Source organism: Branchiostoma floridae, chromosome 10 (assembly GCF_000003815.2).
Source record: "Branchiostoma floridae strain S238N-H82 chromosome 10, Bfl_VNyyK, whole genome shotgun sequence".
NCBI lineage: Eukaryota > Metazoa > Chordata > Leptocardii > Amphioxiformes > Branchiostomatidae > Branchiostoma > Branchiostoma floridae.
In genome coordinates, this window is record NC_049988.1 from 11,436,451 (window position 1) to 11,452,841 (window position 16,391).

General features: G+C 43.8%; 4 protein-coding genes across 4 annotated transcripts in view; 2 read left to right on the forward strand and 2 right to left on the reverse strand.

The window, feature by feature from the left end:
• Positions 1-15,573, reverse strand: part of LOC118424537 (trichohyalin-like) — a 565,429-nt gene extending 549,856 nt beyond the window's left edge. The window contains exon 1 of the mRNA XM_035833132.1: positions 15,447-15,573. The gene's annotated coding sequence lies outside the window, so the exon portion shown is untranslated. The remainder of the gene's footprint in view (positions 1-15,446) is intronic.
• LOC118424574 (gastrula zinc finger protein XlCGF57.1-like) lies at positions 794-3,957 on the reverse strand. The gene is made up of 2 exons (XM_035833202.1): positions 3,826-3,957; positions 794-2,740 (listed from the first exon to the last, which is right to left on the reverse strand). Exon 2 carries the CDS (start codon positions 2,287-2,289, stop codon positions 1,672-1,674), a length of 618 nt encoding a protein of 205 aa, XP_035689095.1. The 5' UTR covers positions 2,290-2,740; positions 3,826-3,957; the 3' UTR covers positions 794-1,671.
• On the forward strand, positions 4,336-7,210 carry LOC118424550 (zinc finger protein 184-like). The gene is made up of 2 exons (XM_035833167.1): positions 4,336-4,492; positions 5,400-7,210. The coding sequence occupies exon 2, from the start codon at positions 5,409-5,411 to the stop codon at positions 6,993-6,995; it is 1,587 nt and encodes a 528-aa protein (XP_035689060.1). The 5' UTR covers positions 4,336-4,492; positions 5,400-5,408; the 3' UTR covers positions 6,996-7,210.
• Positions 7,695-9,965, forward strand: LOC118424563 (zinc finger protein 525-like). Its single transcript, XM_035833186.1, has 2 exons — positions 7,695-7,835; positions 8,319-9,965. The coding sequence occupies exon 2, from the start codon at positions 8,523-8,525 to the stop codon at positions 9,531-9,533; it is 1,011 nt and encodes a 336-aa protein (XP_035689079.1). The 5' UTR covers positions 7,695-7,835; positions 8,319-8,522; the 3' UTR covers positions 9,534-9,965.
• Positions 15,574-16,391: the final 818 nt, after the last annotated feature.

Sequence of the window (16,391 nt, forward strand, 5' to 3'; positions counted from 1 at the left end):
CAGACAGTGTTTGGTTGCTGAAGTAGGTGAGATGCTCACTGATCTTTGCAAGCTTCCACAGTTCGACAGGGATACTATCCGTCCTAGGAGCCTTTCCTGGTCGCATCTGACTGAGTGCTGAGTCAACTTCCTCCTGGGAGAAGGGGCTGCAGTTGATGCTGTGGTTAGTGTCAAACACTGGTGTGATGTCTGGTCCAACTCCTGCCTGGGGTGTGTCTGGCGCGAGAAGCTTGGAAAAGTGATTTTTCCAGGCCTCGAGTCTGTCTTCGCCTTGTATGAATGTGACACCTGACCTCTTTCCCGACAGCTCGCGTACCAACTTCCAAGCCTTCACATGATCTACAGTAGATCCTGATTCAAAGGCTCGGAGTGTGTTCAGCACGCGGTTGTCCTCCCACTTGTCGTATGACTGCTTGAGCTGAGTCTGGGCTGCTTGGAGGTTCTTTGTGGCAGAGCGGAGGGTGGCCCGTCGATCGGCCGTCACATTAGGGCAGTCAACTGGCTGTGGCTGGCGAGGAGGTTTCCTTGGTAGTTTCTCTTTGCCGACTTTGTTGCATATTCTGACAAATTCAGAATATGTTCTCTGAACTTCTGGGAACCGAGAAAAAAAGTGGGAGATCGTAGAGTCTATTGAGTCTGCCAATTCAGGGTCATCCCTTACGACTCGCCAACACAGTTTTTTCCGAGGAAGAATTTTGGGAACTCGAACACTGAGGCGAATCTTGGTGGAAACGATTCTATGATCAGAGCCAATGGGATTGGCAGAGTTGAATGCTTGACAGTCTCTGACACTTTTTTACGTAGCCTTTCTATAATAGTAGCGAACGCCAAGTCATGCATTTAATGTACCTTCCCTCATTTTTGTGCAGGTCGTATGACTTGGTATCGGGTGCTGTAAAGTAGAATAAGTTTGCATTCGTTTAGCAAACTCATGTTAGACACAATAAACAACGATCACAATTTATATCGAACACAGCTTGGTGCGTTACCTTGAGCATATTTCTACCCACGACCGATCAACCATATGGATATATACTATATACTAATATAGAAAGACATATGGGTGTTTGCTCTCTGAGCTGCTAAATTACCATCAGTTCAGACTAGCTAAAGTTAGCGAGACAGACTACCTTGTCACGCTTACCACAATGTGTTGCTACAAATCTTGAAATCTTCGCGGTGGTTTTATTTTCTTCTCTCCTATTCCCTCTTTCCCTCTATTTCGCAAAAAAAAATCTGATAGCTTTTACACAAACTAATACAAGAAAACTACATACAATAGTCTCTCGTCCCTACAGAGCTACAGAAATTGCCATAGGTTTAGTCTACAAGAATGTCAAATATGTGTATGGAAAGTCAAGCAAACAAGCATAACTGTAACAAAATAGTATTTTCAATTAAAGTTATTTATTTTTAATATCTTCATTGGTTTTTGAACATGGCCAGCTATAAATCTACACAAAGGCATCCAAGAATTTTAAATTTCAATGTATATAAAGTCATACATTCACAGATTTTCACTAATTTTCTGTGCTATATGACGAAGTGTCTTTCAGTACTATAGAACATTAGCATCGTGGTTTAAGTGTAGGATTTTTAACCTGTATGTCTTCCCTTATGGCTGTATGGGTGACTCATCTGATCTGCCCGTTATTCGCACTCCCCACACATTCAGGGTTTCTCGCCAGTGTGTTTAGCCATGTGTTGGTCTAAATTGGCTTTCTGTGCAGCAGAATAGTCACACTGGTCACACTTGTAGGGCTTCTCGCCTGTATGTTTTCTCATATGTATGATTAGGTTACACTTGTAATCCGTCCTGTACCCGCACTCCCCACACATGTAGGGCTTTTCACCAGTATGCTTAGCCATGTGGTTAACCAAATCAGATTTCCGTACAGTAGAATAGTCGCACTGCTCACATTTGTAGGGCTTCTCACCTGTATGCTTTCTCATATGGTAGACTAAACTCGCTTTCTGTGCAGCAGAATAGTCACACTGGTCACACTTGAAGGGTTTATCTAGACTGCCTTTCTGTGCAGCAGAATAGTCACACTTGAAGGGTTTCTCGCCTTTATGTGTTCTAATATGCCTGGTTAGATCAGACTTAAAAGCCACCCTGTACCCGCATTCCCCACACATAAAGTCCTTTTCGCCATGTGTCTTATCCATATGTTTTCTCATATGCCTGGCTAGGTGATATTTGTACGCCGCCCTGTATCCGCAATGGTCGCATTTGTGGGACGCAGCCAAAGCAGCACCCAAAACATCCTCTGCTCTTTGCCCTTCCATCTGTCCTGGACAAATTTGCACGTACTAGTATATCTGCGTCGGTCCGGGGCAGCGTAGGATTAATGGTTTCCTTGAACCTATCTACCTACCTAGTCCCTTGACCTCCAGGTCGTTGGGGGGGACAAGGTAGACATGAAGATCGAGAGTTACCCCCAGGTGTGCCTTTCCCTAGCCAGGGTTATCCTCTCCTGTAGGCTGAGGGACGTCCAGTCAGCGATGTTATCCTGCCAAGCTTTTCGCTGCCGTCCACGGCGACGTCCACCTTGAACAGAGTCTCTATTTTCTTCCCTTGTTTCCCACAGGTGAACAAATTTGCCTCGTATTTGTCCGTATGTTCCCTCGTTCCTGTCTCGCTCTCTCTGTTGCTAGTCTCGTTCCCAGAATACCCGATGGTCAGCCTTTGGGAACACTATGGCGATTCTGTGGCGATAGGTCACTAGTAGTACTGCGTCTGTACAGAAAATACATGCAGTTACTTTTTCTTGTAAATAACAAGGTGCGTTATTGTTTGGTGACATAGTTATGTTGAATTTGTCTCTCCGTCACTGCTATATTTAATCCAGTGTCAAGGTTTTTAAACATAATGTGATTATGCATGTTTGTGAATTGTAATAACTTTCAGGGTTTTATGGAATGTAATTCGTTGGCACATTGCATGTGGCAGTTACAATGTCATTTGCCATGCCAAGTACCAATAAAGCTGAATCTATGAGAATCAGAGCAGTACAAGCAAGCATCAGTTCCATTCCTTTCGTGATAAATCAGATAATCTCTCTTGGTATATTGCATCAGGTAATCGATCGGTCATTTGTAACCCTCTTCACCATTCTCACCTCTGACCCCATAGCTGTATGAAAGAAATTTATTATCGACCAACACCCCTCCCCAACAGATAGTGGACCAGTCAGGTAAAAATAATCCTACAATAAACTTCAATGAAAATATCTCCGTAGCAGTTACTAATGAGGCGGCTTTTCCCGCAAGATCAGATCACACTCTTACCCTAGCCGTGGAACACTCCTCCTTCGAGCTATACTAGCACTACGGAGTCGTGAGGCACACCGAAGACATGATCCAACTTGTGTTCACCGGGCCTTTATTCTTGCCCGTCGGGCCGGATTCTTGAACTCCCTAGATTCCCAACGCACTTACCTGCCTTGACGGGGCGAAAAAACAACTCCAGAAGCCCCGAGGTTATCCACAGCAGCACAAAAAAAACAAAGCTCCATTCATAAAAGTCACCGGCCGGCCATTTTTGTCATTATTAATGCAGGAATTGACCCGATGTGACCCCCACGTCAACTTTGGAAAAATAATAGCAGCTCATTCGTCTCCTGTGGTTTCTTCAGTTTACTTCAAAGTTTCAAGGACACTAAACTGAACTAAACTAAACTAGTATAGGTCGAAGGAGGAGTGTTCCACGGCTAACTCTTACCCCCTTCCCCTAATTTAAACCCGATTCCAGAAGTTCATTCATACGTCTTATGATTCAAACATACCACCTTTTTACGACCAGCTGAGCCTTGGACCTCTTACCTTTACGCTTCGAATGTTGCCTGGTTGATTTCGCGTTCAAATCAGTTGGAATTTCATCAGATCAGAGAAAAAAAATACTATCTCCGAAGAGCGCAAAATGGCGGACGGGCCAAAGCATCTAGGGGCAAAGGTCAAGCATAATACCTGATTATCCAGCTAGGTCACAGGTCACAGTATACTGTACCGGAACAGAGGCACTGATTGCCTTATCCATTCAAAAGTCGAAAGTAATTGCCTATAAGCTATCGTTTTCCCGGAAGGTTTGGTATGGAGTGTATTTTCACCAGCAGAATACTCACACCCCCTCCCCCAAGGACGTGCAGTGTTTCGCTCGAGCCGTATTCCATTAGTGGATGCATTTCTATAATTTTACACATGTATGGTTTCTCATATGTTTGGCCAATGGAAAGCGGCCTGTGGGCTGATTTAAGCATCTATATGAATATACAAGATTCAAACAAACAAAGCTGTAATCAGACATGAGGTCTATCAGCGACACAATGCGCGATCTGGGTAATCAGGTTTGTCAACTTTGACCTCTTGCTTGACCTGTGATTACGACTCTCCGCCATTTTGAGCAGTGAAACCGGCGCTATTTCCCTCCAATCCGAGGCGAATTTCTAACTTACTACGCTCCCAATCAGCTACCAACGGATCCTATAGACAGGTAAGACCTTTGTGTACCATCAGATATGCACTGTATCGCGCTACTGCAGCGTAGCGTGGCGGCTACTTCAAGTAAAGGGGTGTGGTTCGGGAAAAAAGAGAATACAGTAGAAGCCACTTATAATTGCACGGCCTATTTGCCAGTCTATTTCGTGCTCTTATCCGGCTGGTGCAATAATACGAAGTTATCTAGCTGGACCGCACCGGTTTGGAATTTTGGGAATCCGTGCAGTTAACAGAAGTGCGTGTTAATCCGCTGTGCAATTAACTGGCTTCTACTGTAGTATATACATGGAGGAGGGGACGTGCGAGCAATCACGCTTTTAGTTTTAGTTGACATCCAGAGTATTCTGCGTCTGTTCAACCTGAGTGTAAGCGGATTAGTTGACTAGCTCATGTTTAAATTTGCAGGTTGAATTACAAATTAATGTAAATTGTTATTTTGTCTTCCACCATCATCGTGATCGCTCGTATTGATTATCTTGTGATGAAATGTTGCTCATAATATCTATGTATGTAGTAACTTATCTGTTTTCCATTCTTTTAGATAATCTCTTTAGAAAAAAAACGGACCAGGTAAGATACGTTGGAGATTTTGTTGAATGGAGTGGAAATAAAATACATCTTTTATTCAGTGTACCCACTATGAAGCTGAAAGAAATAGATTTTTTTCAGACAGCTGCCACAATTTCACAGAGCTTTTACCCTTTAGGAGATTACTATCAGACTGTATTTCTAATACAAAAGGCACAAAATCTAATCATCATACAAAACGTGGGGCATTGATTAGGCACTAGTGGTATGTATCACACTATTCCACTCTTAGTCTTTGAGATTGCATATACTGTAGCAGTATATAATCAAAATTGTAAACGTGATCTTTTTCTTTCCCTTATATTTTCCCACAGGCCCCAGAAATGGACGGGTCAAGCTACGGGTTTTCTGCTGAAGGAACGTCTACTGCACACCCAGGGAACGAGATGGCAAACATACAGGACCTGGCAGCAGAAATGGAAAGAAAGAAGAACAAGAGAAAGAACATCAAAGCCTCTGCCGCGTCCGACAAGAAAGCCTCATCGCGTCAGCTTGAAATGGCCCGTACAGGAAAGAAGGACTCGCAAAAAGCCCAAGATTCTGTAAAGACGTCCTCCGTATGCGGAGAGTGTGGGTACAGGGCGGCAAGATCTCACATGGTGATACATATGAGGAAACATACCGGCGAGAAACCCTACAAATGTAACCAGTGCGACTATTCTGCTGCACGGAAAAGCAACTTAAACAAACACATGGCTAGACACGCCGGCAAAAAAACGTACGTATGTGGAGAATGTGGATACAGGACGGATACCAGGTCTCACCTAGCCCAGCATGAAAGGAAACATACTGAAGAAAAACCTTACAGTTGCGATCAGTGTGACTTTTCTACCAAGTGGAAGCTAAGTCTTAACAACCACATGGTCGTACATACTGGCGAGAAACCCTACATGTGTAAGGATTGCGGTTTCAGGGCATCTTACCGATCAACCCTTACTAAACATATGAGAACACACACGGGTAAGAAGCCATCAGATTGTGACCCTTCTGACTGTTCTGCTGCATTCAATGACAACTTTAGCCCAAACTTGGTTAAAAACGGCGGCGAAAAACCCCACAGTTGTGGAGAGTGCGGATACAGGACGGCAGTTAGGTCTGACCTAGGCAGACATAAAGTTAAACATACAGATGAAAAACCTTACAGTTGCGATCAGTGTGACTTTTCCACCAAGTGGGAGCTCAGTCTTCACAACCACATGGTCGTACATACTGGCGAGAAACCCTACATGTGTAAGGATTGCGGTTTCAGGGCATCTTACCGATCAACCCTTACTAAACATATGAGAACACACACGGGTAAGAAGCCATCAGATTGTGACCCTTCTGACTGTTCTGCTGCATTCAATGACAACTTTAGCCCAAACTTGGTTAAAAACGGCGGCGAAAAACCCCACAGTTGTGGAGAGTGCGGATACAGGACGGCTGTTAGGTCTGACCTAGCCAGGCATGAAGTGAAACATGCCGATGAAAAACCTTACAGTTGTAATCAGTGTGACTTTTCTACCAAGTGGAAGCTCAGTCTCCATAATCACATGGTGATGCACACTGGTGAGAAACCCTACATGTGTGGGGAGTGCGGGTATAGGACAGCTTACCGATCAACCTTAACTAAACATATGGCAAGACATACAGGTCTGAAACCCTTCAAATGTGACCAGTGTGACTATTCTGCTGCACTGAAAGGCAGTTTAGCACAACACAAGGATAGACATATGAGAAAACATATAGGTGAGAAACGCCACGAGTGTGACCAGTGCGACTATTCTACTGCACGGAAATCTGATTTGGAACGACACATGGCTAAGCACACTGGTAAAAAGCCGTACATGTGTGGGAAGTGCGGATACAGGGCAGCTCAGAAAACTCAACTATCCAGACATATGAGAAACCATAGAAATGTGGAAAAGTAGTGATGTGAACACTAGCTGCGAATATTGCTCGTCACGGAAAGGCGCCTTAGTTTGCTCCTAGCACAACACATTGGTGAAACGACATAAATGTATGTACAAGTACAAGTTACACTACTCATGTCAAGTTCATGTCTTGATTGTAAATGTACTTGTGTAACATTTTAGCTTTTGTACTGTAGATAGTCTTTCTCAAGAACTGACATTGTGAATGAAAATGAATAAATTTACTCGAAACACTATTTTGCTGGTATTTTAGTACACGCGTGTTGTGGCTGTTTTGTTCACTATCGAATATTATTGATTTATAGAAAGAAATATTGCAACATGCAAATTAAGAAAATACGGTCTATTCTAAACAGACAAAACGTGAAATGATACATCGTGGTATATAGTTTTCTGGTACATTTTGTGTATTGTGATGAACTTTGCATCAGTCTTATGTTCCTTTAAGTAGTCTTTGACCTGTGTGCCTTTGTAAGCAAAACACTTTCGAGTAAAATAGAAATTAAACAGAGCAACGTTAACATACTAGCCAAATACTGTGTGTGTACCAGTAAAACAGTGTTGTTAGATAGACCGCAGTTTACACTAATAATGATTATGATGATAATGAGTTTACACTAATACAGTAGAACGTAATCCTTAACGTTCAGGCGGTTATACTGTGACCTTTGTTCGACCTGGGTAATCAGGTTTTCCACGTTTAACCTTTGCCCCTTCAAGCTTTGTCCGCCATTTTGTATTGCACGAGGCCAAGGAGACCTATTTTTGTCGATACTTTGAGACAAATTTCAACAGACTTTAGCACTACAACAACCAGGCAACATTCCAAGCGTATAGGTAAGAGGTCCAAGGCTCACTTGATCGTACAAATATGACATGATTGAACTATGGAACGTTTTTATTGTACATCGATCTTCAATCGGTTTTGAATTGGGAGGGGGGGGGGCTTAACTAAGAGTGTGACGTGATTTGTACCTGTACATTGTAATATGCAAATCGAAACAATGGTCTAGACAAGAACTGTTAACAAATTCGGGGCTTTGCCCTTTGACATCACCTAGAATTCCTGTTACCGCACATACATGCGTTTCGACCCCTGTGAAAATGCTTATCATATGATTATTTCGACTGGACTCGTCCATTTTTTGTTGGGGAGGGGGAAGTTGCTGTATGGTTTCTCACATCTGCGGGGTCGGGGGTCAGGAGGTTGATAAGAAGAGGTTTACAGATAGATCAAATTATTGCAAGAATGAAATAGTATATCACACAAAGTCAGGATGACGATGGTTATACTGATCTGATTCTCTACGGTTACCATAGGCTGGGCCAAGCAGTGGAAGAAACGTTGAAGAAGAGACCATCGGGCATTCCGGGAACGAGACTAGCAGCAGAGAGAACAAGACAGGCACGAGAGGGCAACAGGACAAAGAAAAGGAGACTCTGTCCAAGGAGAGGTGTAGAATTGACCCTCCTAAAGCCGACAAGGTACTCTCATCACAGTTTGTGCAAACTCATCCAGGAAAGATGGAAGGACAAAGAGCACAGGATGTTTTACTTTTAGATGCTGCTTTGGCTGCGTCCCACAGATGCCACCACTGTAAATACAGTGCGCCTTACAAGTCTCAGCTGACCAGGCATATGCGGAAACATACGGGTGAGAAACCCTTCAAGTGCGACCAGTGTGACTATTCTGCTGCACTGAAAGGCAGTTTAATCAACCATATGAGACAGCATACAGGTGAGAGACCCTACAAATGTGACCAGTGCGACTATTCTGCTGCACAGAAAGGCAATCTAGATAACCATATGAGAAAACATACAGGCGAGAAACCATTCAAGTGTGGCCAGTGTGACTATTCGGCTGCACATCAAAGCAGTTTAGACTACCATATTATGAGCAAGCATACAGGTGAGAGACCCTACAAATGTAACCAGTGTGACTTTTCTACTGCACAAAAAGGCAATCTAGATCTCCATATGAGAAAACATACAGGTGAGAAACCCTACAAATGTGACCAGTGTGACTATTCGGCTGCACAGAAAGGACATCTAGATCACCATATGAGAAAGCATACAGGCGAGAAACCATTCAAGTGTGACCAGTGTGACTATTCGGCTGCACAGAAATGCAATTTAGACCAGCACATGAGAAAACATACAGGTGAGAAACCCTACAAATGTGACCTGTGTGACTATTCGGCTGCAAAGAAAGGCAGTCTAGATCATCATATTATGAGAAAGCATACAGGTGAGAGACCCTACAAATGTGAGCAGTGTGACTATTCTACTGTACGGAAATCTGATGTGGACCACCACATGGCTAAGCACACTGGCGAAAAACCCTACATGTGTGGTGAATGCGGGTACAGGACAGAATACAGGCGCTGCCTGACCCGACATATGAGAGCACATACAGGGGAAAATCCCTACAAATGCCATTTGTGCAGCTTTTCTGCTAAGCAAAAAAATGCTCTGACCATACACATGGCTCGACACACTGATGAAAAGTCCTACATGTGTGGGGACCCTATATGACAAACCATACAGACGAGAAGACCTACAATTAGTACAAATGTTTCTCCCGCACAGAAATGTAATTTAGACCAACACATGGCTTTACTGGTACACTGGTGAAAATCCCTGCATCTGTGGAGAGTGCGGATACAGAACTGATGAAAGATCTAACCTATCTCGACATATAAGAAGACATTCAGGTGAAAAACTCTACAAATGTGACATATGGGATCATTCTACTTGTTTCGAAGAGTAAAGATACATGTAAATAAGATATTTAGTGGTAGTGTAGTTGTTTGTTTTCTCTAATCGTTTACTTGCAACATCACATGTAATTTCATTTTACCTTTAGTCTTCGTACTATTGTTTTTATCTATGTAACACGTCTTGTTTTGTTATTCATGTAGTGGGCCCCACGTGAGAAAGAACATGCTAGTAAATATCAATTTAACCTTGTCCATACTGACTCAAAAATTAATACACACGTTTGTACAAATAGACAGTCTGGGAGTTTTATTACTTTATGTATGTATGGGGTCAATTCACCCCTCTACTAGACTAGCTGCTGGGACGGTCTTATACGTCTTCAGTGTTTTATCCAGAGTACACCACCTTTATAAAGTTTTATTAACATCAGTGCTACACAAAAGGGCTACACAAAATCATAAACAAATCAGTGCTACACAAAAATGCTACACAAAATCATAAACAAAACAGTGCTACACAAAATCATAAACAAATAAGTGCTACACAAAAATGCTACACAAAATCATAAACAAATCAGTGCTACACAAAAATGCTACACAGCATCATAAACAAATCAGTGCTACACAAAATCATAAACAAATCAGTGCTACACAAAAATGCTACACAAAATAATAAACAAATCAGTGCTACACAAAACCATAAATCAGTGCCACACAAAAATGCTACACAAAATCATAAACAAATCAGTGCTACACAAAAATGCTACACAGCATCATAAACAAATCAGTGCTACACAAAATCATAAACAAATCAGTGCTACACAAAAATGCTACACAAAATCATAAACAAATCAGTGCTACACAAAACCATAAATCAGTGCTACACAAAAATGCTACACAAAATCATAATCACGACATGGAATGCACTACCGCAACACCTTATGGAATCTAAGACTACAGATACCTTCAAAGTTGGGGTAGCCAAGTACTATGGTTACCCAGGCTTCATCCAGCTGTAAGGGTAGGGGCCTATATCTAGTATGACAATATGTACAGTATCACTTGTTCGTTTATTTATGCACCACTTTTTTTCTATTTTGTTGACGGCTTGCACCACCACCACCGGCCACACTTGGGTAAGGCCTCTGACCATAAGTAAGTCCTGGACATTATGCCCCACGCGGGGTTTTGTCCAGTATCATAAGAAGAAGAAGAAGACATGTACAAATTTCGTGGCAAACCTTAGCATGTTGAAGGTTACGGAATAACACGTGACACTATAATGACGGTTGGTTACAGAAACACGACATGCTAAAAATCACATAGTCCTATACTACTGTCGGATATTCCTGGTTTAGTGGGGTAATTGGGTAAACAAACTTTGACCTTTCACCACCGGAAGTGCTGGTCCGTGATACTCCGCCATTTTCGCCATATCGGCTGGAAGACAGACTACTTTCCGGACGATTCTCCGCCTTGTCGACTCAGAAATAAGAGAAGCACACGGGTAAGCCATTCTTTGTCATCAACACGCACTGGTCGATGTTATTATGATAGTTAGAGAGCATCATCACAAGGATACGAACGATGATTGTGAATAATTTGTACAAAGGTTTTGGATGGGGGAGGGGGGCATGAGGGCCTATACTTAACTTAAAAAAATGGGGATAATGGCAGAGAGAGGCCTTTAACAAATCTCACCTACCTGGTTTCAGAACATGAAAAACTCACATTGGCATGGTTGTCCTGCCTCTAAAGTGTAATTTGAGCACTAAAACAGCACGTGAAACGGGATCAAAACAACAAGACTGTATATATTTCAACTTCAGTTCATGCCACATTTCAGTGGGTTCTTTTGTTTGATTTCTGTATTATGTTTTGATGCTAAGACAGGCCTAAGACAGTTAAACTTCGGACACTTATGTTCTCTTTTGACTGTTATCGTTTATTTACGATCAGCAACACATTGATATGCAAATTCCACTTTTCGATTTTTAGTAGCTATAATTGTTATCATTATTATTATTGTATCAAGTTATCTTGAGTTGTTTGTATTGTAAATAGTTGACGACTTACGAACGAACGTTTAGTTATATTTAAGTTGACCTTTGATTTCATTTTGATTAGTTGTTGTAATGTTGTGTTATTTTATTTTATGCTGGGGTATTTTATTTTATGTTGTACTTGCCTGGTTTGATAAATAAAAATGAAACTGAAGTGGTGGCCTTGTCACCACTCAAAGAGTAAAGAACATCAAAACACCTGACTTCTAGAACATACTGCAACCACAAACATTGCTAAAAGTCTGTTGTGTGTTCAAATACAATTCAATCTCTACAACTGGATAAAAACGGATATTTATTTCCGGACGTTTCAAGTGACATCCATCACTCTTCTTCAGCTTTGAAAGAATGAACTAGTCAGAACAATTCAATACCAGTACAGCTAACTAGAAAAACTGGTTTAACCACTAAATCGTTAGGATCGTATGCAAAAGGTTACACAAATGCAAATCAAGTTAGCATACTTCCTATATGGTCAGACAACACCATAGGAAAAACTATTGTCCTTTGTGTTGCAAGGCGGGGTCCCATGTACTGGAAAGTTCTACGTGGAGTCCTCGAGCCATGACTAGCTTCAAAGGCAGAATTTGCCAAAAGAACGAGAATTACTGGAGTTTTTGCAATAAATTTCCGATGAATGAACCTTCCACGTGTTTGTCCTTTAATCTGGGGTCACAGTTCACACAGGCAGACGTAGATGGCAGAAGAGTATCCACTTGCTGTAGCCCGGCAGTGTTGTTTGTGGGGAGACGCAGGCCAAGCCTTGGCACATTGAAATGTGTACATAAAGGCACAGAAAGACAGTGCCAATAACTCAACTTTCTGACATTACTGGCATACAAACTTACCCTCATATGAAAGCCCATCATCTCAGCTGTGATAAAATCCCACTGTCATTAGAAATCATACGGCATAATTTGCAGAAAAATACGCCCAAACCCTACCACCCCCTCAAACTCATAACAACCAAGGAAACAGACCCTTACACAACCAGGAAATAGTCCCAACTTCATATCCCCTGATAACCACAAAAACTCAGCTTTTGGGCCATAATCAGAAGGTAGAAACCCTCCCCAGTCACATTGACCTCAAAACTGCCAGAATTTCTACCCATTTTTCCAAGAAAAAAAATCTTAAAGTTTTAGGCCCTGAACTACATTCGACCACCATCAATTTGCATGCCGAATCGCTGGCGGATCCCCTTCACAGAGCGAACGTTGAGAATTAAACAATAAAACTACCATCATACAATGGGGACAAGAGTTGTGATATAGTATCCCAGATATGAAGGAATTTGAATGATTTACGACCCCGTGGCACACACTTATATGACAGGTGTAGTGGCATCTACCACAGGCCAGGAGGGCTAGGAAACAGTGAATATACTAGCAGAAGCTGACCTGCTGTTATCAAGCATTGTGGTAGAAATAGGGCTAGAATTGCCAAAAGCTGTCCATCCTGACACACGGTAACTGTTTCTGCAGTGATAGAGCCCAGAAATTTGTTCTTGAAATGATCCCTTTTTTGTTTTTAGGCACTTTTAAAGAAGGTGTGTGCAGCGCAACATGCTAAAAGTAGATCAAAGCTCATTTCACTTCATACACACACCATTTTCTTTCATTTTTTGCTGAAATGTGGCCCTGACAGGCACTAGTATGATGCCACGACACTTCTGTCTTGCTCAGATCCCAAGAAATAGCATGTTTGAAGTAAAATAAACAGTCTAAGCCTTCCTTTCCCAGCCCCTCCCCTCCCCTGCTGGGAAGTACACCTGGTGACACATGGACACACCCCCCACCAGTACCTGGCTATGTTTCATATAACAATGCATAACAATAAACTGATATAACAATAAACTGAGAGTGAAAGGGCAGACATTCACATGCAAAAATTGACATGCAAATCAAATACCTGAAATCACACATTGCTGGCGACAATCAGTCAGAAAAGATAGCTTTCAGAGAGGAAGGTCACATAGCACTGTCAGGACAAGCCATCACCATGCCACGTAGAAAGCTAAGACATGACGGCCAGTTCAAGGCCAAAAACAGGCCATGGAACAAGGGATTGAAGTTTAGAGAACACAAGGGTACACGTCCCACCTACCCACGACCTACCGAGGATGATTTCGCACTGCTTGAGGAGAGAGACAGGCAGGGTAATGCCAACATTTGCAAGAGAGATGTCATCCGAGAGGAGAGAAGGCCCATGCTGCTCCGTCCTACTCCTAGCCAGGCAACTTGCGGTCAGATGAGCCCCTACTTGGAGGATGGTCCAGGAGAAGATGGAGATCAGGTACTGGGATATAGGATCTGGCATGCAGGGCTAGCTGTACAGGCATGTGCGAAGGCACAGAGAGAGCATGACAGCCAAGAGGGGGTACTCTGCAAGGAGCTGGTCAGGGCGTCTTCCACTGGTGAGGGTAAGAAAGGGCTCGCTACATCACAGACTCTAGTGTGTGATGGATGCGGGTACAAATCAGCCAAGGAGAACTTCTACGAGGAAGTTGCCAGAGATGGGCCAGGGGGCAGAGCAGCCGTTCCTAACGCAGCCCTTCAAATTGCGCTAGCTGACAACCCCATGGGCGTGACTGCATTCAGGGAGATGGCAGCAGCTATGGACCTGCCCGTCCCCTCCGAGGCAAGCTTGCAGGAGGGGGCTAACCGGTACAGCGATCTTATGACAGCCGTGAACGCCAACGACATGAAACGCTGGGCAAAGGTGGTGAAGCGCATAAATGTGCTAAAGGGGAACGAGGCTGACAGTCCGATAACAGGGCAAGCAGACACAAGGTACCAGAGCAGGCTGGGCAGTGGATGGGGGAAGAAGCCGGGACAGCCCAGCAGTTCTGCGGCTACCCTGTTTGCAGAGGGGGTGACCACCCAGGGGAAAATCCTTGCTGCTGACCTACGAAACAAGCTGTGCGCCTACTGCTTGTGGCACAAAAGTCGCAGCAAGGATGTTCCCCCCCATGACTGTACAGCAAACATCAGTCAAGATGCTGTCATTGGGGATGAGGAAGCTGGTGGGATGAACATTGCTGAAGATCTCCTTTCTGGGGAGACAAAGACCACTCTGAGTCACTTGACAACAGACGGTGATGGCAAGACTGCAGGTGGAGTGATGAAAGTGATGGCAGACAAGGCGGGACAGAGAACCAAGCCTCTGATGGACAGGGTACACCTGAACAAGTCCATCAGGGGCAAGGTGTCGCGTAAAACCACTTGGTCCAAGGGCATGTTTCCGGGACGCACACAGGCTGCCAAGAACAAAGTCAAGTACCGCTTTGCAGTGGAGGTAGCTAGGCGTCTGGAAGCAGAACACAGCAAGGGCCTAGAACGGTTTGGAACCCGCAGGAGAGTGGAAATGGAGCGTGCCATGGAGAGGGCCATGGAAGCCATCCCGAGCTGCTACGGGGGAGATCACTCACTATGCAAGACCCACTCCCTTGTATGCAGGCACCCCAAAACTTGGAAGCCCTCTAGCCTGTCTAAGCCCACCCGTGGCAACATCAAGCTCAATGCTAGTGACAGAAAGGAACTACACGCCATCATGCAGCACAGGCTGGGGAAGACAGGCTTGGAGAAGACCAGGAAAGGAACCAACAGCAACAAGTGTGAGTCTGTGAACAGAAGAATTTCAAAAAGCCAGCCAAAAAACCTTACCCGGAGTCGTACTCTTGCAGGCAGGCTGGCTTCAGCTATCCACTCCTCCAACAACGGCGTGGGTCTGTCGATCGCAATGAAGCGGTACGCAGCAGGGATTCCGCTGTCAAAGCACTCTCCGACTGTCCGAGTCCTGCAAAAGATGATGAAAAGGCAGCGCTATAAGAGAGCCTACAAGAAGGAGGAGGGAACCAAGACACGCGCCAGGATGAACGTGGTGAAAAAGTTCAATGCCTATGACGAGACGAGAGAACAGGGCACGTACAAATCTACAGAGGAGGATGCAGGGAAAGGAAGACGAAGATCAGCGAGGAGGAGAGTGCCACGGGTCAACACAGATCACATGTACAACCGACCCGCAGAGACTGAACCAGAGAGAGACTGGACATCATCAGATGAAGATTGATAAGGACACTGACCTTTGACAAACTGTGACACTTGAGCACCCGTTATAAGATACAGTTAGGATAGCCCTTGTGAGTAAGACAGTCACCGTAAGACCGGCATCTTTGCCTGTTGTTGTTTATGTATTGGGGCTCTAGAGATAGATGATCCGGCTGCACACATGTTGGGACATGGCAGAGATGACTTACGTGGTAGCCAGGTAGTCCTATGTCCACGCGTTGATTGTACACCATAAAAGCACATCTATGTACATGCATCTTTTTTCTTCTCTCTAGAATCACCCCTGGTAGCCAGGTAACCCAAATTACACCGTATTGAATGCGATTAGTTTCTGTGACGGTCGTTTTCCCCCCCATCCACTCAAGACACGACTTTTTGAAGGGATGAGGCCTGATATTTGACTCTATTTTGTGTCTATACTCTGCACACCACATGTGAAGAGCCATGACTAGCTTCAAAGGCAGAATTTGCCAAAAGAACGAGAATTACTGGAGTTTTTGCAATAAATTTCCGATGAATGAACCTTCCACGTGTTTGTCC

Coding starts and splice junctions, on each gene's coding strand:
- LOC118424574 (XM_035833202.1), bottom strand. CDS start 2,289: ATGGAAGGGCAAAGAGCAGAGGATGTTTTGGGTGCTGCTTTGGCTGCG.
- LOC118424550 (XM_035833167.1), top strand. CDS start 5,409: ATGGACGGGTCAAGCTACGGGTTTTCTGCTGAAGGAACGTCTACTGCA.
- LOC118424563 (XM_035833186.1), top strand. CDS start 8,523: ATGGAAGGACAAAGAGCACAGGATGTTTTACTTTTAGATGCTGCTTTG.